The 15,672-nt window shown below is 38.9% G+C and overlaps 1 protein-coding gene across 5 annotated transcripts in view; it reads right to left on the reverse strand.

Moving 5' to 3' along the window:
* ALDH1A2 (aldehyde dehydrogenase 1 family member A2) overlaps positions 1 to 15,672 on the reverse strand; it is a 64,298-nt gene that overhangs the window by 11,783 nt on the left and 36,843 nt on the right. For 4 of the 5 annotated variants that reach the window (XM_035553950.2, XM_035553949.1, XM_050713007.1 and 1 more), the window contains 3 exons: positions 11,402 to 11,463; positions 8,602 to 8,730; positions 8,358 to 8,471 (listed from right to left, as the gene is read on the reverse strand). In XM_035553950.2, the coding sequence (XP_035409843.1) occupies positions 8,358 to 8,471; positions 8,602 to 8,730; positions 11,402 to 11,463 (305 nt within the window). The remainder of the gene's footprint in view (positions 1 to 8,357; positions 8,472 to 8,601; positions 8,731 to 11,401; positions 11,464 to 15,672) is intronic. The other variant, XM_035553952.2, reaches the window with a different exon arrangement.

Consider the following 15,672-nt stretch of genomic DNA (forward strand, 5'->3'; position numbering starts at 1 on the left):
TAGCAGTCTGACAGCTACGTATTTGACATGTTTTGTGTACCCTGTACAGAGGGGCCATGGCATATAGTTGGAGAGGCAGCTGTACTCTCTGGAAATTCTTCCCTCCCTGGATCAATGAATGAAAAATAAATCAGATTCTGTACTGTTGAAATGTAACTGTGCCCATACTAAGGAATTATCACAGGTAGATTTAAGACCACACACAGTAAAGCACAGGATTAAGTGTCTGTTTACTAGTGATAAACTTGAGAGCTTTCATAAGTACTTTCTTTCAAGTGGGACACTTTTTAAGATCACACGGAAAGTTAGATGTGAAGAGAGATGTGAGTGAGTCTGCAGTTGGACTTCTTTCTCTAGTATAGTCTATATACTATAGAGTCTAGTATAGTCTCTAGCTGATGAGATTTCTCACGTTTTCTATTTCTAAGGCCAGGTGAGTGGGATTCCTAGCAGTAAGGGGTTAATTGATGAGAAGCCAAACCTACTAGAGAACTGAAGTCAGTCTGCTGGAGAAAGTTAAGTCAGCACTGGAGTAATCAGAAAGCAAATGAAACAGAAACCAGGCCCCCCCCAGAAAAAAAAAAAAAAAAAGAACCCCCCCCCCCCCAGGATAATGAAGGAATTGTGAATGACTTCATGTACAATTGTGATTAACTGTGTATCTGGTGATACCACAATTGTGTATGAGAGGCTTTTTATTTATTTATTTATTTTAAAGAAATTAACATTAGCTTCTTTTCTTTACCCCTGTATTGATGGAATAGAGTGTTGACATTATCACAAAATTCCTTGCATATCCCCTTAATTGGAGCTGATTTTATTGCTGTATTTGACTGACAGACAGAAGTGAACATGAAAAAGAAGGACCTTTCCTGCCCTCTACTCCCACTACTTATATCAAGCACGTCATCTGCAAATTCCAACCTCTCAAACTGTGCTGGAAATGTACACTAAACCAGCGAGAGTGCTGTGTTTATAGCCAGTGCCAGCCAATGCCATTCACACCCTCACTGCCTTGAACCTCCCTCTCTCAAAGAACAACAATTACCACTTTCCCCACAAAAATCCACAAAGAGCAGAACAGACTGAGGAAACCAGAGCAAGGTGTTCAGCCCTCCATCCCTTCCCCCCCTTCCATTCTACCACTTCAATGTCAAAACTGTTCTGTCTGTAAATACAGACTTCAAAAGAACTATATGCAAACAAGTGACTGGCAAATATGTAAGTCCAAATACTATGAATGGCAAATACTAAAGTCCGTGAGGCTTGGAGACAATGGTGTTAATTTGAAAAAATGTGTCCAGAGTACTGTTATACAGGGAGGTTATTGTTGATTTTGCAAGTATAAACTTAACAGCCTCACTGTATCCTTCCCATCAGAAATCAGCGTAGACATGAGGTTGGTACGGCTCAGGCTGCTCAGCATTTTTCTTCACTGCGCTCCTTTTGTGCCCTACGTACACAGGTTGAGAAAAGTCTTAGGGAGGGCACCGGAGCTGTGATTATTTAGCGACAAAGACAGCCTTTTGTAACCGACCCTCTCTTTATGGAGAAAGACAGCATGAAAGGGATAAGTGATAGTGTTCCAATCTGTATGGTCTTTCAGTACATGCTTCCTGTGGAGTCTCTCAGATATATCTGTGAGCTCCCAATAGGCAGTACAGACTTGCAAGGGAACACTGGAAGAGAGGACTCCCCCACAGATAATGGAGTTGTGCATTTATTCAGCAGGAATGTTGGCAGAGAAACCCCTGACTCCCCATCCTTGTTTTGAATAGGCTTCAAGATTGATATCAGGAGTATCCCTGGATAGCTTGTGAAGTACCATAACCTTGTAAGCTGCATGGAGGGTGAGGCAGATGTAATTTGGCCCATCTCAAAGAAAACAATCTGTTACTCAGAACAACAACAACAAAAGATTAAAGAAACATTTTGGAACACCCCTGTGCAAAACAGCTTCTTGAAGAATAGTTTCTGGACTGTGAACTGTAGAATGTTAGGAATTGAGAGTATATTGTGATAAACAACACTTGCTTGTTGCTTATTTGTACATTATTTGTACATCCTGTGTTGGAAGTTTAATGTCTCTTTCAAGAGGATGCTCATGCAGTCATTTTAAATACTTCTGTGCAGAAATTCAAAAAAAGTCTATTGCCTTTTGTGTTCTCTTAATTCTCTGTTTTCAGACAGAAATCAGTATCTAAATGGTACAGGTGTTTTTGCCTTTTAAAGCACTGGAAGTCTCACAAGTCAAAAGCAAACCTCCAAGGTTTGTGATACTTCCTCTACATCTTTGTCAGAACCTCCAGCTTCTCCTCTGCTCTGAGCCTCCTTTCGTCACAGATACATGTTAAGCTATTGGGGAACACCTGAATTAAAGGGAACAGCAGCTTAGATGAATGGCAGATAATTTTCTTGCACTCTACCATAGACAAGACTGTCAAGGGTTTGCTTTGTAAATTAAAAGATTCCATGAACAGTGCAAAAACTGATGGAAGAAACATAGCACATCAGCTACGTAGATATTTTAAGTAACTGGGCTACCCATCTTTGCTATTATAGTGTTCTTGGGTTATTGGGAAGGTTTCTGAAGAATGGTAAGTGTTGTAAATTACAAGAGATTGATAAGCTTCTAGGAGATGGTATGATCAGATACAAAAATTCCTCTGTTTTCTGGCAGAAAGTCATCGGTGTTCTGGCAAAACTTTCAAACCCATGCTTGTACTTAGTCTATGATGTTTGTATTATTATTATTAATTTTAAACCCAGATTATATGAAAATGTAACATTTTGGGACAAGGATGTTTGGGATGTGTCCCCAGATTCAGCAGAGACAAGTGTATTTTAAAATGTTGGCATGAAGAAGAGCAGCTTTATTTGACTGTGCAATGCCCTGTGTGAGGACCAGCACTGAAGAAAGCACAGTGAATCGTTCAGCACGTGAAAAGGGAATCCCAAACAGAAATCCCTGGAGAGAATCCTAAGCAATAAATGGCTTATTTGTTCCTTGGGTAAATAGTGGTCCTGTGGAAGTCTGCGGCTAAACTCTTACTGACTGAAAGGGTTTGTACATCACCCCATTTGTTTCAGTTTTAAAAAGGCACATCCCTTTGACATAATAATTGTTGTAGGCCATAGTCATCCAAGGACAGTTCCCTAAATTCTTCCAAAATTACCAAGGAGGGAAAAAGGAAAGAACAACTTTTAATTCAGGAAACATAGTTGTCCAAGATACGATCAAACAGGTTAAGCAGAAGCAAGAATTAATATAATAAAGAATTAATATAGACTAGAATGAATAAATAATAATATTGCCTGCCTAAACTATTCTTACTTTGAACAGGGCATGTCTGTAGCATTGTTAGCTGTCTCAAAACAGGACAAATCACCTTTAGGATTCTTGTTGAAGTGGAAAATGTTAGGATGCAATTCCTGATGTCCAAAACCAGCATGAGATTGTATGATCCAGGAGAACTGACACAACTCATTACTAGTGCAGTAGGTATTTTTTCTGTCTACATCATGCATTGTGACATTCGTATCACTTTGGAAATGAAAGGCGAATCCTGCTGAGTAAATTAGAATCAGTGGTAATACAGCTGTTAGCTACAAACATTTGTTTGGCATGAATCAACCTCGATGCTCCTGTAGTTTGCTTTGATGGTCTCTCTAGTATCTTGTTGACTAATGATGAGATCATGGTTTGTTAATCTAAGTGCACAAAGAAAACATTCTGCCAAGCAAAATGCAGACTCTTTTGTTATTTTTTTTTTGAAGTTGTTTATAGACCCTTCGTTTACACAGGCATCCAGAACAATTTATTGGATATTTATTTGGGTTACTCCACAGAACTGCATGGACATAGATCTGAATCCTATCTTTAATCTGTCTGCCTTTTAATGGGTCATAGTTTGAACAAAGTGGAAAGCGGCCACTTAGGATAAATTTCTAGTTGGCCAAGGCTTCAAATATTTTGTGTACTATCTATGATTCTCATCTCGAGAGCATCTGACAACTGGAGAGAGTTGTAAGCCACTCTGATTTGGAGGTAACACATTTGTTTTTTTGAATAGAAGTTATTAGAACGCATTACACTTTTGCAGCAAACAAGATTTTTAATCCAGTCAGTCCTTTAGATGCTCATTTTCTTAGATGCATAGCGTCTTACTCTCCATAATCATCTCTAATCTTAAGTCCAAAACAGACTGTGCCTAACTATTCCATGTGCACCAGGAACTTATAGGTACCCTGTTCCAGTTCAAATGGAGCACACATACAGGCACGGCCAGAGAGCTCACAGCAGTCAAAATATAGCTGTATTTGCAGTGACTTTGTATTCACAGTCCTGTGTGAAAATAAAGGCATAAGAAGAGTAAAGCAGCTTCTTTATGGCTGCTTTTCTATACTATTTGTTCATCTTTTACTTTTCACTACTTTGCAAAAGTTCTTTCTGACAATAAGAAGGTAACTGGAAGGTGAAGAAGAACCTCACTGCATGTGTTAGTATGTGTAAAAATTGTCTCCTCATCAGTAGTTGTCTTGGAAATCAGTAAGGTCTGCCGCTCATTTAACTGTAGGGGAAGAGACTTACATAACCTCTCCTGTACTTCTTTGCTTTGCAGCCCAATTACATGGGTGAACCAGACATCCAGAGTTTGGATCTGTTCTGAAGCTCAGAAAATAAAATGGACTGAATTTTAATTAAATTGTTGGTAGTAAGTCCTACAGGAAAATTTAATTGTTAAACAGAACTAAACCAGTTCCCTTCAGCTAGGGACCTGAAAGATCAAGGAGAAATACTGTAAAATGTAATGGGATGCTTAAAATGCTTATGATCTTTCAAGGGAAGGTCGGAAAGGAATGGGAACAAGCGTTGACATGGTCAGATTGGTTGGGGAAAGATTATTTTGGGCAGTTTAAGTTCAATGATTGTGGAAGATGAGGAAAAAACATGTCGGTGAAGCCTTAGAGGAGATGGCCATAATTATGGAGTCTATGGATCAGCTCTGGTTCACTAAAAACAACATGGTAAAAATAAACACTTCTGTTAAAAAGCTGCTGAAGAGTATGAACCAAAGAAAGCAAAGAAGCCAAGAAAGCTGCTGGAACTTAAGGAGACACAGTATTTTTAAGCTTGCTTTCTTACTCAGTATGTTTTTCTTTATTTTAGTGCAACAGTTGTCAAAGTGAAATTCGTAGCCCACTGGGTGTCTGCAGAGCCCTTCCTTCTGAGCTTTAGAGGGAAGAGTTTTGAGAGCCATGTACTATGGGACTGGGAGAGGAAGTGATCCATGGAAGGGTGTTCCACAAGAAGTACTCTAAGGGAAGAAAGAGCTGGAAGACTACTGTTCTTCTCTGCATAAACTAACCCATAAAAAGAAGGGTCAGAAGAAAAGAGAGAAGTGGAATTTAACAGTGATGGTACCACAGGAAAATAGGTCTTTCTAGATGATTTTTCACATAGTACTTGAGAGTGTTTGAAAAGTAAATAGTACGTAATTCTGAAAGCACCAGAGAACCTGAGAAATTAAAAAGAAATAGAGCCAGGGTACTGTCCCCAAGCATGACTTTTCTTTTTCCTGCTCAGAGTTAAGCTTGGACTTACTGAACTCCTTAGAAGCAAACAGTTCCCATCAATGTTGGAAACACAAACTCTAAGTGCACACAGTTCAAAAACTGTGAAACTTTCCATTCCTTGCTACAATATGAAGGCAAATCTTGAAGAGATTGCAAGGATGACATGGCCATCGGTCACTACATTAAATACAATACAGTCGTCCACTCACATCTTTAGGCTTAGGAAGTATTTAAATTGTCAGCTACCAGAGGTTGTGAGGCTACAGCAGGGAAAGGATCACACATGCTCTGTTCTTCTATAAGCAATCTGTTACTGGTCATATTGCAAGATAAGGTACTAGGCTGGATGGATCTTTGGTGTGGCTATGTCAGACTTTATTGAGATAAGGTCATGAACTTGGCCGTCTTGCTCTTGTTTCTTTTGTCTGTGGAATGGAGTCTATACATTTTGTAAAATGTTAGCATTAAAATTATGTGTAAGAAGAGCAGCCTGATTTCTGCTGCTTTCTTTAAAAAAAAAGCAACTTTGCAGGAAATATTTAGCAATAGCCTTTTCTGCGTGTGTATATGTGAGATTTCTACAGGCAAATAGAAAGTTTTCAACAGGGAGAAGTATACATTTGAAAGGTAAACCATTTATATTTTTCTCTGAAAGAACTCCATGGTGGAAATTTGAGAAGAAAACATGCTTCAGATATCTAAATTTGAAGATGTTTGCTATTGTATTGATTGGTTTTACTATTAACTTGCTCATGTTGAAAGTATTAACTGCCTTAACTAGCACCTGGATGAAAGGCGGAAATGGAAGTTAGTATCTTGCCATTTACATATCTGATGGCTATCGGAAGTCCACATCACTGAAATGTAAAATTGACATGCCTCAAGACTAGAGAGACAAAATATTTCCATTATTATTTCATTAGAAATGGAAAACTATTTTGGAGTAGTTACACACTCCATTGTTCAGCGCATATCACAGCATTGTGTTTAAAATGTTACAATGTTGACTTGCTCTTACAAAAAATCAGTGTTACAGGAAATCAGAAACAATATGGAATAGTTTACACTAACCCTGCATTAAAACGTTCCATCTGTTCTTGCTTTAGGTTCTTAGAGAATGTCTTTTTCATCTCTGTAATGCTTTTCACTTCCTATTAGTAAGGCTTTTAAAGGTAGGCACTGAGTTAGTATAAAACCCACAGCTTTTGAGTTTAAACGCCTATTAAAACTAAAGCTGTCTGGAGCTACAATAAAAATTTATTTTGGCTACAAAAGACAACTTTGAAACCTAACCCATCTGTATTTTTCCTCCTCCAAACAGTGCAACATCCTGTATAATAGAATATTTATCTTAAACAGAGACCACATATCTTTATGAAAACAATTGTTTCAACTTAATTTATGGGGGGTAATCAGCTCGTATTAAGGTTTTCAGTACTCTAGGATGCTAATATAAATTGGTTACAGGAGGTGTAAAGACTATAGTAATTCCTCAGAATCATCTGAAATCTAATGGTGCCATTGACTTAGTATATAACCAGTGTATGTTATAATCTAAAATTGCCATAAAAATTCTTGTGCATATAGTAATTGAAAGATAACTGTGTATGCAAATTAGGCATACAGCTACATTTTACTGATAATTTAGGCTCATGTGGTAACTTCAAACAATTACAGGATAATTCCACCAAAATTATTTATTTGAAAGAGTTAATCTAGTGTCTGCAATCCCTGGGCACACCAGGAATGTACACACACATCTCTAGTAGGGCTGTCTGGTCAGTCTATTTATTGACTCAACAAACTTGACTCAGTATGAAGTGCAGCATCCCTGGGATGCATACAGCCTGCAACTGCCATGAGTGGGAGTCAAGCATATCAAAGAGAGACTGGATTCCTGGGGTTGAGCTCCCTCCATACAATAGCTTGACAGATTTTGAATTGAAAAGGGCCTGTTTTTAGCACCCTCTAAATATAACCAGCCCTGAAACTCCCATGGAGATTCCTTTCTGTCTGCCTTCAGAGGATGAGATAAGGCCCCTTCTCCTGTGACTTCAGTCTGGAGTACCTCTATCATCCGCTCCCCCCCCCCGCCCCCAGCCCAACCCTGATAACAGCTGGCTTTGCACAATCTGACTTGAGGGATTTGTTTCTCTTTCTGCAGATGACAGCCTTCCTCTTCAGTCCTAACCTCCTCTGTAACGTCTGCATCATTGAATCATTGCAAGATATTTTGGCATCCAGTAGACCATTGTCTCCATCATCTTCTGGCCAGCGTCTTTGCATCATTCTGGGAACAGATACCTTGGACAATTTCCTTTTCTCCCTGCAATCCTTCCTTTCTAGACCTCCTCCTCCTCCTCAGTATACTTGAATGCAGCATCGAAGCTGAAGTGTATTTGCCCCAGTTTGCCAGCTTCCTCTCCCCTTTTCCCCAAGTATGCCAAGATACACAAATTATGAATGCTAAAGCAGAATTTATGTATGCTGTGATATACACTGGATGTTCTGCTTACTTGCATGTGATTCACATCCTCCTAAGCCCACAGGAAATCCCAGCAATATTTTTCTAGCCATATCTCCTGTACTGAGGTGCTGGGCACAGCAGGAGCTGGAGGAAAAGAGCCATTTATGCTGTGATAGTACTACAGTATATAAGCTTAGCTGGGAGGGACAGACCAGTGTTACATAAATGCATCTCTTTTATTCAGTGACAGTGAAAAATGTAATGCAAGGACTTAATTCTATCTCCCTAAGTATTTATCTGGGAACACTCTTACCTCAGTAGATCCAGTAAATGCAATTTTATCAATGCCAACATGAGATGCTATAGCTGCACCAACAATTGGACCAAATCCTGGCAAAATATTGACAACTCCTGGTGGAAAGCCAGCCTGCCAAAATAGGAATGAATGCAGGGAAGCATGATTTATGAAAACTGACAGAGCATGTTAAACCAGCCATGTGCTGGTAGTTCCTTCTCCATAAGGAGAGATGGACATTATTCCTGTCAATTATTCTTACCTCCTTGATGAGGGCTCCCATATAGAGAGCGCTGAGTGGTGTTTGTTCTGCGGGTTTAATAACTACTGTATTGCCACAGCACAGAGCTGGAGCAATCTTCCATGCAAACATCAGCAGGGGGAAGTTCCACTGTAGGAAAAAATAAAAGTTGATAGATGGAAAAATATTGCAGTGGTGTTTTGTTTTCAAGATGTCAAGCTGCTACCTCACTTACTTCTCAGGCCTATCCTCAACATAAATCTTGCCCAGCACAAAGCAAGGATTTTTTTTTTTTAAATTACTGCCATTAAGAAAGTGAGAACAGTGACCTTTTCGTTCTTTCTCTTCAGTTCAAAGAAATAAAGACCCGACCCGCAGTCTTTATAAAATAATCTTCTGCTATCTGTTATTTTTTTTTACTCACAGCTTTTTATTTCATTTACTGTTTTGCAGTTGGCACTTTTAACTCTCACAACAAATGGTTCTTGCTACTGATACATTCAGAATGAACTGTTTGTTCATGCTGAAGCATTTTTAGATGTACATTTCCATTCTTAGAATACATCTTAAGACAGAAGATTTATACTCAAATTATATAATCACTAAATGATGAAATTACAGTAAAACTCTTCTATAAATGTCAATATTAGGTGAAAGCATTTTATTAGTATCTTTTCTCAAAAATTTCTTACCCTGTAGTTTATATGAAAGGCATGAAAAGGAGAGTGCAAAGTTGACAAAAACTGCTGAAATAAAAATTCTGCATCACCATTAATTTCAACTTCATGTAACTGCAGCAGAAAATGTAGTGGGTTATATTAATTTGGTGTATAAACAAGTTGTGGGTAAAGATAAGGGTAACAAGTCTTTAGCTTTCTGCATCTAGGTCTGATCCTAACAGGTTAAGTGGATAGTTCCAGTGATTTTGGTGAAAATACTAGCATAATAAAATAATTGCATCACTCTCATAAAGGCATATAATAATCTCCTTTAGAAAGAAAACAGAAACTATCAGTCAGCCACTGGCCAGAACATGTTACTGCCTGATGCATATCAGCTGCCACTCTCATAGACATCTCTCTAGCCCCTGGCTAGCTTGAAAAAATACACAACTGTCTTTTCTTCACCGAACACCCAATTTTTTACTCCCTCAGTTGTTTATAAACTCCGGAGACAAAGTGATGTTTTAATTCCATCTCTAGTATATAAACCTAGGAGGGGAGCTATTGGGCCAAGAGCGTGCTGACAGCCTGCACTTGTAATGGTATTGCAAGGAGAGCTTTGACGAGTTTTATAGGGTAGTACGTAGCCCTGTTTATGCTACAAAGCTGCCAAAGAGGGTATGTTTTGATGGAAGCTAGGATGTGAATGAAGACGAGGAGTTTAGTGCTAGGCTTGCTGTTTAATTTTATTTTGTAATAATTTATTTGGTAGTGCAATGGCTGAGTGCATGCAGCGGCCCTGGGGCTGTACTCTGTGACTGGTAGCTGTGGAGGAAATATGTAACAGATTAGCAGTAGTGTTAGAGTAGATGTGTATGACAGCCGTGTAGAAGTTTCAAAGTAGAAACTGGGGGGAGGGGGGAAGGGGAATGAACAAGTGTGGTAGATGTTTGGGTACCCCAGACAAAGAGTTTTACAGATCTAAACTAAGTAAATCCTGCTTCAGACCTTGGCCAAGGTTTCTTCAGCAGATTTGTCAGTTAATCTCAATGAGACAATCCAAAGAAATGTCTAGCAACTTTGGGGTTAGCTGTTGAGGTTGCCATTTTGCATCCATGCACTGAACTGAACAATGGCCACAAAGGTTTGAAATCATAAAGATGACTTGTGAATGGAATTGGATAATGCGTAGATGTCTGCAGGATGGCTGTAGCCACAGACTCTGAGCTTCCGCAGCGTTTTATGCCTTAACAAAGGCATAAAATAACAACAAATATAAATAGGGAATACGGGCTTAGCATTGTTAAAGTAATCTTTTCTGGCTGCTCCTCATTTAATGGAAATACTGCATGTTGCTGTTAAGTGGGTTTGTGGTTAACATGAACAAAATAACATGAACAAAATTTTCAGAGAATGTCTTGATTAGTTCCCCAATGCTTTGTCAAGGAAAAAAGCTTCCACACGATATTTTAATAGTTATATATGAGCCTCCCATTGAAATTTCTGCCAAAGCCTGTTAACTAGTTCTTCTGAAAAAGTTAACTTTTCAGTGTAATACCCATGTCATGTTCAGCAACAGTGTGTTAAGGATGTATATTGGAGTGTAGGGGCAGAATTATATTTGATGAAACACTGTGTTTCTCTCTCATAACAAATAAACATTTAATGTCTCTTACTAGCTACGCAATGTTAATTGTAATGATATATCTCCTGGAGTTTCTTCTTCTCTTCCAGCCTTGTAAAAGAAATAGCAGGAAAGAATAGAATTAAAATGCATCACATTCTCCCAGGAACTGAGAAGCCTGTTAAATCACAGTAAAAACTAACTAAATAAAAAGACTGGCACAGCAAAGCATCAATTTTCTGTAAGTTGTGTGAACATCCATAACCACAGCCAGCATATTAACACTGTGTTTTGCTTTGCTTGTTTTAATCATGAGAATTCTATGACTTGAGAACTTAACTCCTAATAACAGCCTAAACCCTATTAGCATGTTCAAATAAGCATTTGCAGGGAGGCTGTTAAAGATATGTCAACAATATGAGCTCAGCTTTTTTCGTAATGGAAAACACACATAGCTGAGGACCATGTTTTATGTGTCTTTAAAGAGAGCTGGTTTAAATGAAAATAAATAGAAGGCGCTGGTAGAGATACTCACAGGGATGATCTGTCCACACACTCCGATGGGTTCATGTCTTGTAAACGTAAAATAATCTCCATCTGAAACAGATGAGCATGGTTACTCTCAAGTGCAGTTTGACTTGGCAGAACAAACAAAAAAAAAGCTCTAAGGATCAGCCTTTGATGGCAGTAAAAGAAATAAAGAACTCATGGAAATGTTTTTTCATGAGCTAGCATGGGAAACCTAGGTTCAGGAGCAACCTAATTGTTCTTTCTGTAGAACAAAGGAAGCAGGCAACCTATCAGAAAGTAGCCTGCTTTGTTCCTTGGGAAAGAGGACAATCTATACAGCACAAAAAAGGGCAGCAGCAAGGAAACCACTTACTGGCCTCTACTGATTTCAGGATGAGAGAAGGAGTCGCAAAGTTAATTTCCTGAAAGGACTGACTAGAATAAAGCAATATAAAGGCAAATAATACAAGCAGATATGGGAAAATAGTGACATACATCTCATTCATCTTCCACTGAAGACAAGGGGAGTTGAAAGTAATGGAATGGTACACCAGAATCCGTAGATGTGGCATAAAGGTGGTAAGCTTGTGATCGATGTGTAACTGAGCACAATTCACTGCAGAACTCAACACTATGGAGAATACAGGGGTCATCACATAGCCATGCCTTGTAGAACAAGGCCTGTATCAGATGTGACCTCAAGCTAAACAGGCAGTCAATTTAAGTTGACAGGGAAAAGCTGAATGCAGCTGGAAAACATGATGAGAGAATAAGAAAAGTTTTCACCAACCTTTTGGACAGACAGAGGTAGATAAATAAATGAAGGGATAAAGCCACTGGAAACTTGGAAATTCTGAGCTTTTCTCACAGGACTTCTGACAGAAGTAAGATTATGGATTAATAAAGATCCTAACAACAAACATGCAGGAAAAGCAGAATGGACACCCAAGAACAGGTGTGGATGGTGTGAGGTTTGAGGAAAATACTTATTTAGCTTTCTGATCAGGTAATTATTCTTAAGGTCGTGATAAACAAAAATGGCAAAAACCAATATCCAGAGGTGAGACGTATCATTAATTAAAGCACATGCTGTTATGCTAGATCTGCAGTCTGTAACTGAAGAAAACACTGTTGAGCTCAGGGCAGCCTGAGTCAGGTCATGAAATAAACAGATCTGTGATTTGGGGTCAGACCTGTGGTCTGTGGAAACCTTTCACATGGCCTGGCCTGCTTAAAGCAGCAAGTCTCTGCTGGCTCATTTTGCACAGCTGGTATAGGGGCTGATGGAGTTCATACTCTTTCACAAAGCTGCCTGATGGTTGCTGCCTCGGCCCTTGCCTGTGGTCCAGGATTATGTGCTGCAATTATATATACTGTATTATGATGTAGCTTTCTTCTCAATTGATAAAGAGCAGGATAATGATGTGTGTGCTGGGACTGATCAAGGCATTGACTAACCATCAGCTTTGTTAATGTGCTTGACCAGCCTCTGTGCAAAGTAGTTTCATCACTTTTGTACCTAAACCGATTCTTGTAGCTGTATAAACTAGCCCAGACTCAAACTACCTCTGAATTTAGGTCAAAAGTTTTTCAGTGAGGCTACAGCTGAAGGAAGGGTTACAGTAGAGATGTAACCCAAATGTGTGCCTAGGCTGACAGTGCTTGGTCATCTAGATAAATTTGACTCTCTTTACTTTAAAAAAAGCATTTCAACTAAGAAAGCATTTGAGAGCAATGAGAACGTTACCTGGGATCAATCACAGAAGAGGATTTACCAGGACAGGAAATGGTCAGAAGGAGAAAGGGAATAGGAGGAGGAGCAGTTACAATGCTTTTGCTCCCCTTGTCACAGTGCAGGTAGGTGCATGTGCTTTCCTTCACATGGCATGAGAGCACCCAGGCAGCTTTGTGGCCTCTACCCCAATCTGGAGCTACAGACAGCCTTGTTCAGTATTGGGTGAAGACCTAACATCACAATGGAGAGTACATTTTGGGAACCTGCTACAGTGTACTTCTGGTGACAGCAAATGGTTAATCTATAAAGTTTCTTGCATTTAAGTAAGGACTTGAAATTGAGTTTGATTAGAAATAACTTCTTTTCAGGTTTGCTCATTTCTGTACATCTACGTCACAGAATTTTCTCAGTAGAAATCTGAACTAAAGTAGCTAACAATACATCAGCTGGAGGCTAGAAAGAGAACAGTTATGAGACAGGTAACAATACTCTATAACCAGGACAAGGGACAGAACAGGGGAAACAGGAGTTTCACATCAGGCAAGAAAACAGTCCATCAGTCAGTTTGCTCTGCGTTGACAAAATGTCATTGTACTATTTCAATCTCATGATTCCTAACAGCTTCTTTGTGGAGATGAGAATAGTTGTTTCACAAGTAGAGATGATCAGTTTGATTTTCATATTTCACAGATGTGGTTCACATACCATGAGAAGACTCATCAGACCAGACAGAAGTAAAGTAGAAGTCAAAATCATATACAGGCAAAATTGTCCAAGTGCTCAAGAGGCATATAAAAGAGACTGCTAAAAATACCAGCTTGTAATTGGTATTACTGTGAGAGGTGGATTCTCAGCCAGAAGGATGGTGACAACATAACAGTAACACAGTTAGGTTAGCACCGTATTGACTTCAGATCGTCACTCCATAATCATTGCCACATGTCTGTGTGCTTCATAGTATAAAGTTATAGATAAGCTGAACCTGGTCGCCAAGTCAGACAAATTGTGGTTAATTCTACCAAATGTGGGCAGAACTTTCTTTCCTTAGAGCAATTACTTCCATGCAGAGTTGCTTGTCCTGCTTTCTTCCACCACTGTAGACAGTTGCTCTTTTTGAAACCTACTTCCAAAGTTTATCATCCACAGGTACTACTAAGACAGGATTTTTTTTGATTGCTTTCTAACAATATGTTTGTGAACATACTTGGCTTCAAGTTATTCAGGAGCTTCAGATGTCTCTGGACAAGCGAAAGATTTATCTAAGAGCTGCCTCATCCATAAGGTAAAATAAGCTGTTAACATGGCAAAATAACTCAAGTTTGGGGAAGTGAATCATTTTTTTCTGAACAGTCAGCATGGAAAGCTCCCTGTGCTCACAAATGAAATGAGTGAGCACAGGGATGAAATGAGGGAGCACAATGAAATGAGTGAACTTCTAAAACTCTTCTTATTATACAACTCATGCTAATGACACAGTCTAAGGTGCTATTGCTGATGCTCATTACTCAGCCTTCTGCTAGCTAGCTGGCAGCCAGAAGGACATTGCCTGAGGAGGTTCTGACAGTCTGATCCCACATCCAATCTAAAAATTTATTCTAAAAGGTTTGTAGTTTTTTTTGTTTGGTTGGTTGTTGTTGTGTTTTTTTTAAAACATTCTCAGCTGATGTACTTTAGCCCTCATTGATAATAATAGAGCCTGATCAATTTGCAGCTGCTTAGCATCTGGTCCAGAGATTTGTATTTTCTAAACAGAAAGCCTCATTTATCCAGGGATCTTACTTTGCGACAGCAATACATTCTACAGATGTGTTTGCTGAGATTTCCATCAGATTTCTCTGTGATAGATATTTTATTTGCCTAACAATCGTAGTATAGCCACATGCCTCATACAGCAGCACACAGCAAACTAGTGTGTGAGAACAGCAGAGTTGGTTCCTTAAGCTATATTATACCATATATATTGTATGTAAAGATACCTTTTCACTTGCATTCAGTTGATTAGTTTAACAGCTTCTAGTCTAACCTGATTTCTGTTTTAATTTAAATTATCAAGCCTTTATGAATGGGAGCAAGCAAAGGGCAGTCTGAAGGTTTTAGCAATTTTTGGAGCAAAAGGAATGTGACTGTAAAAACCACTGTTCTTCTATTTTCTACTTGTCTATCACTTGCCTATTGTTATTTTATAGGAAAAGAAGCCTTCAACAGGAACATAAAAGATTGGGAGGTTTCAGATTTATTAACATACTAAACAGAGAAAATCTAACTGGGCTTTATTTTGTTGTTGTCTTGTTTGGTTTCCTCTGACAAGCCGATGGAAAGTGAAGGTAAAGAGCACATTGTTTAACACTGGCCTTCAGAACTGATAACCTGAAAATCTGTGAATATCAGAAATCATAACTTATGATTGCACACTACTGATACCTGTGTTAGCACTTAAGTTTGCATTTAGGAAAGCCTGCTGAAAATGTGGCTTCCTCTCCCCCTGCATAACCCATCAACACTGAGAAATGCAGGGTTTTCATCTGTTTCACCATTTGAGGACAAGAACAATCAGAGAATAT

The sequence above is a fragment of the Cygnus atratus genome, chromosome 11, assembly GCF_013377495.2.
Source record: "Cygnus atratus isolate AKBS03 ecotype Queensland, Australia chromosome 11, CAtr_DNAZoo_HiC_assembly, whole genome shotgun sequence".
In the NCBI taxonomy this organism is placed as follows: domain Eukaryota; kingdom Metazoa; phylum Chordata; class Aves; order Anseriformes; family Anatidae; genus Cygnus; species Cygnus atratus.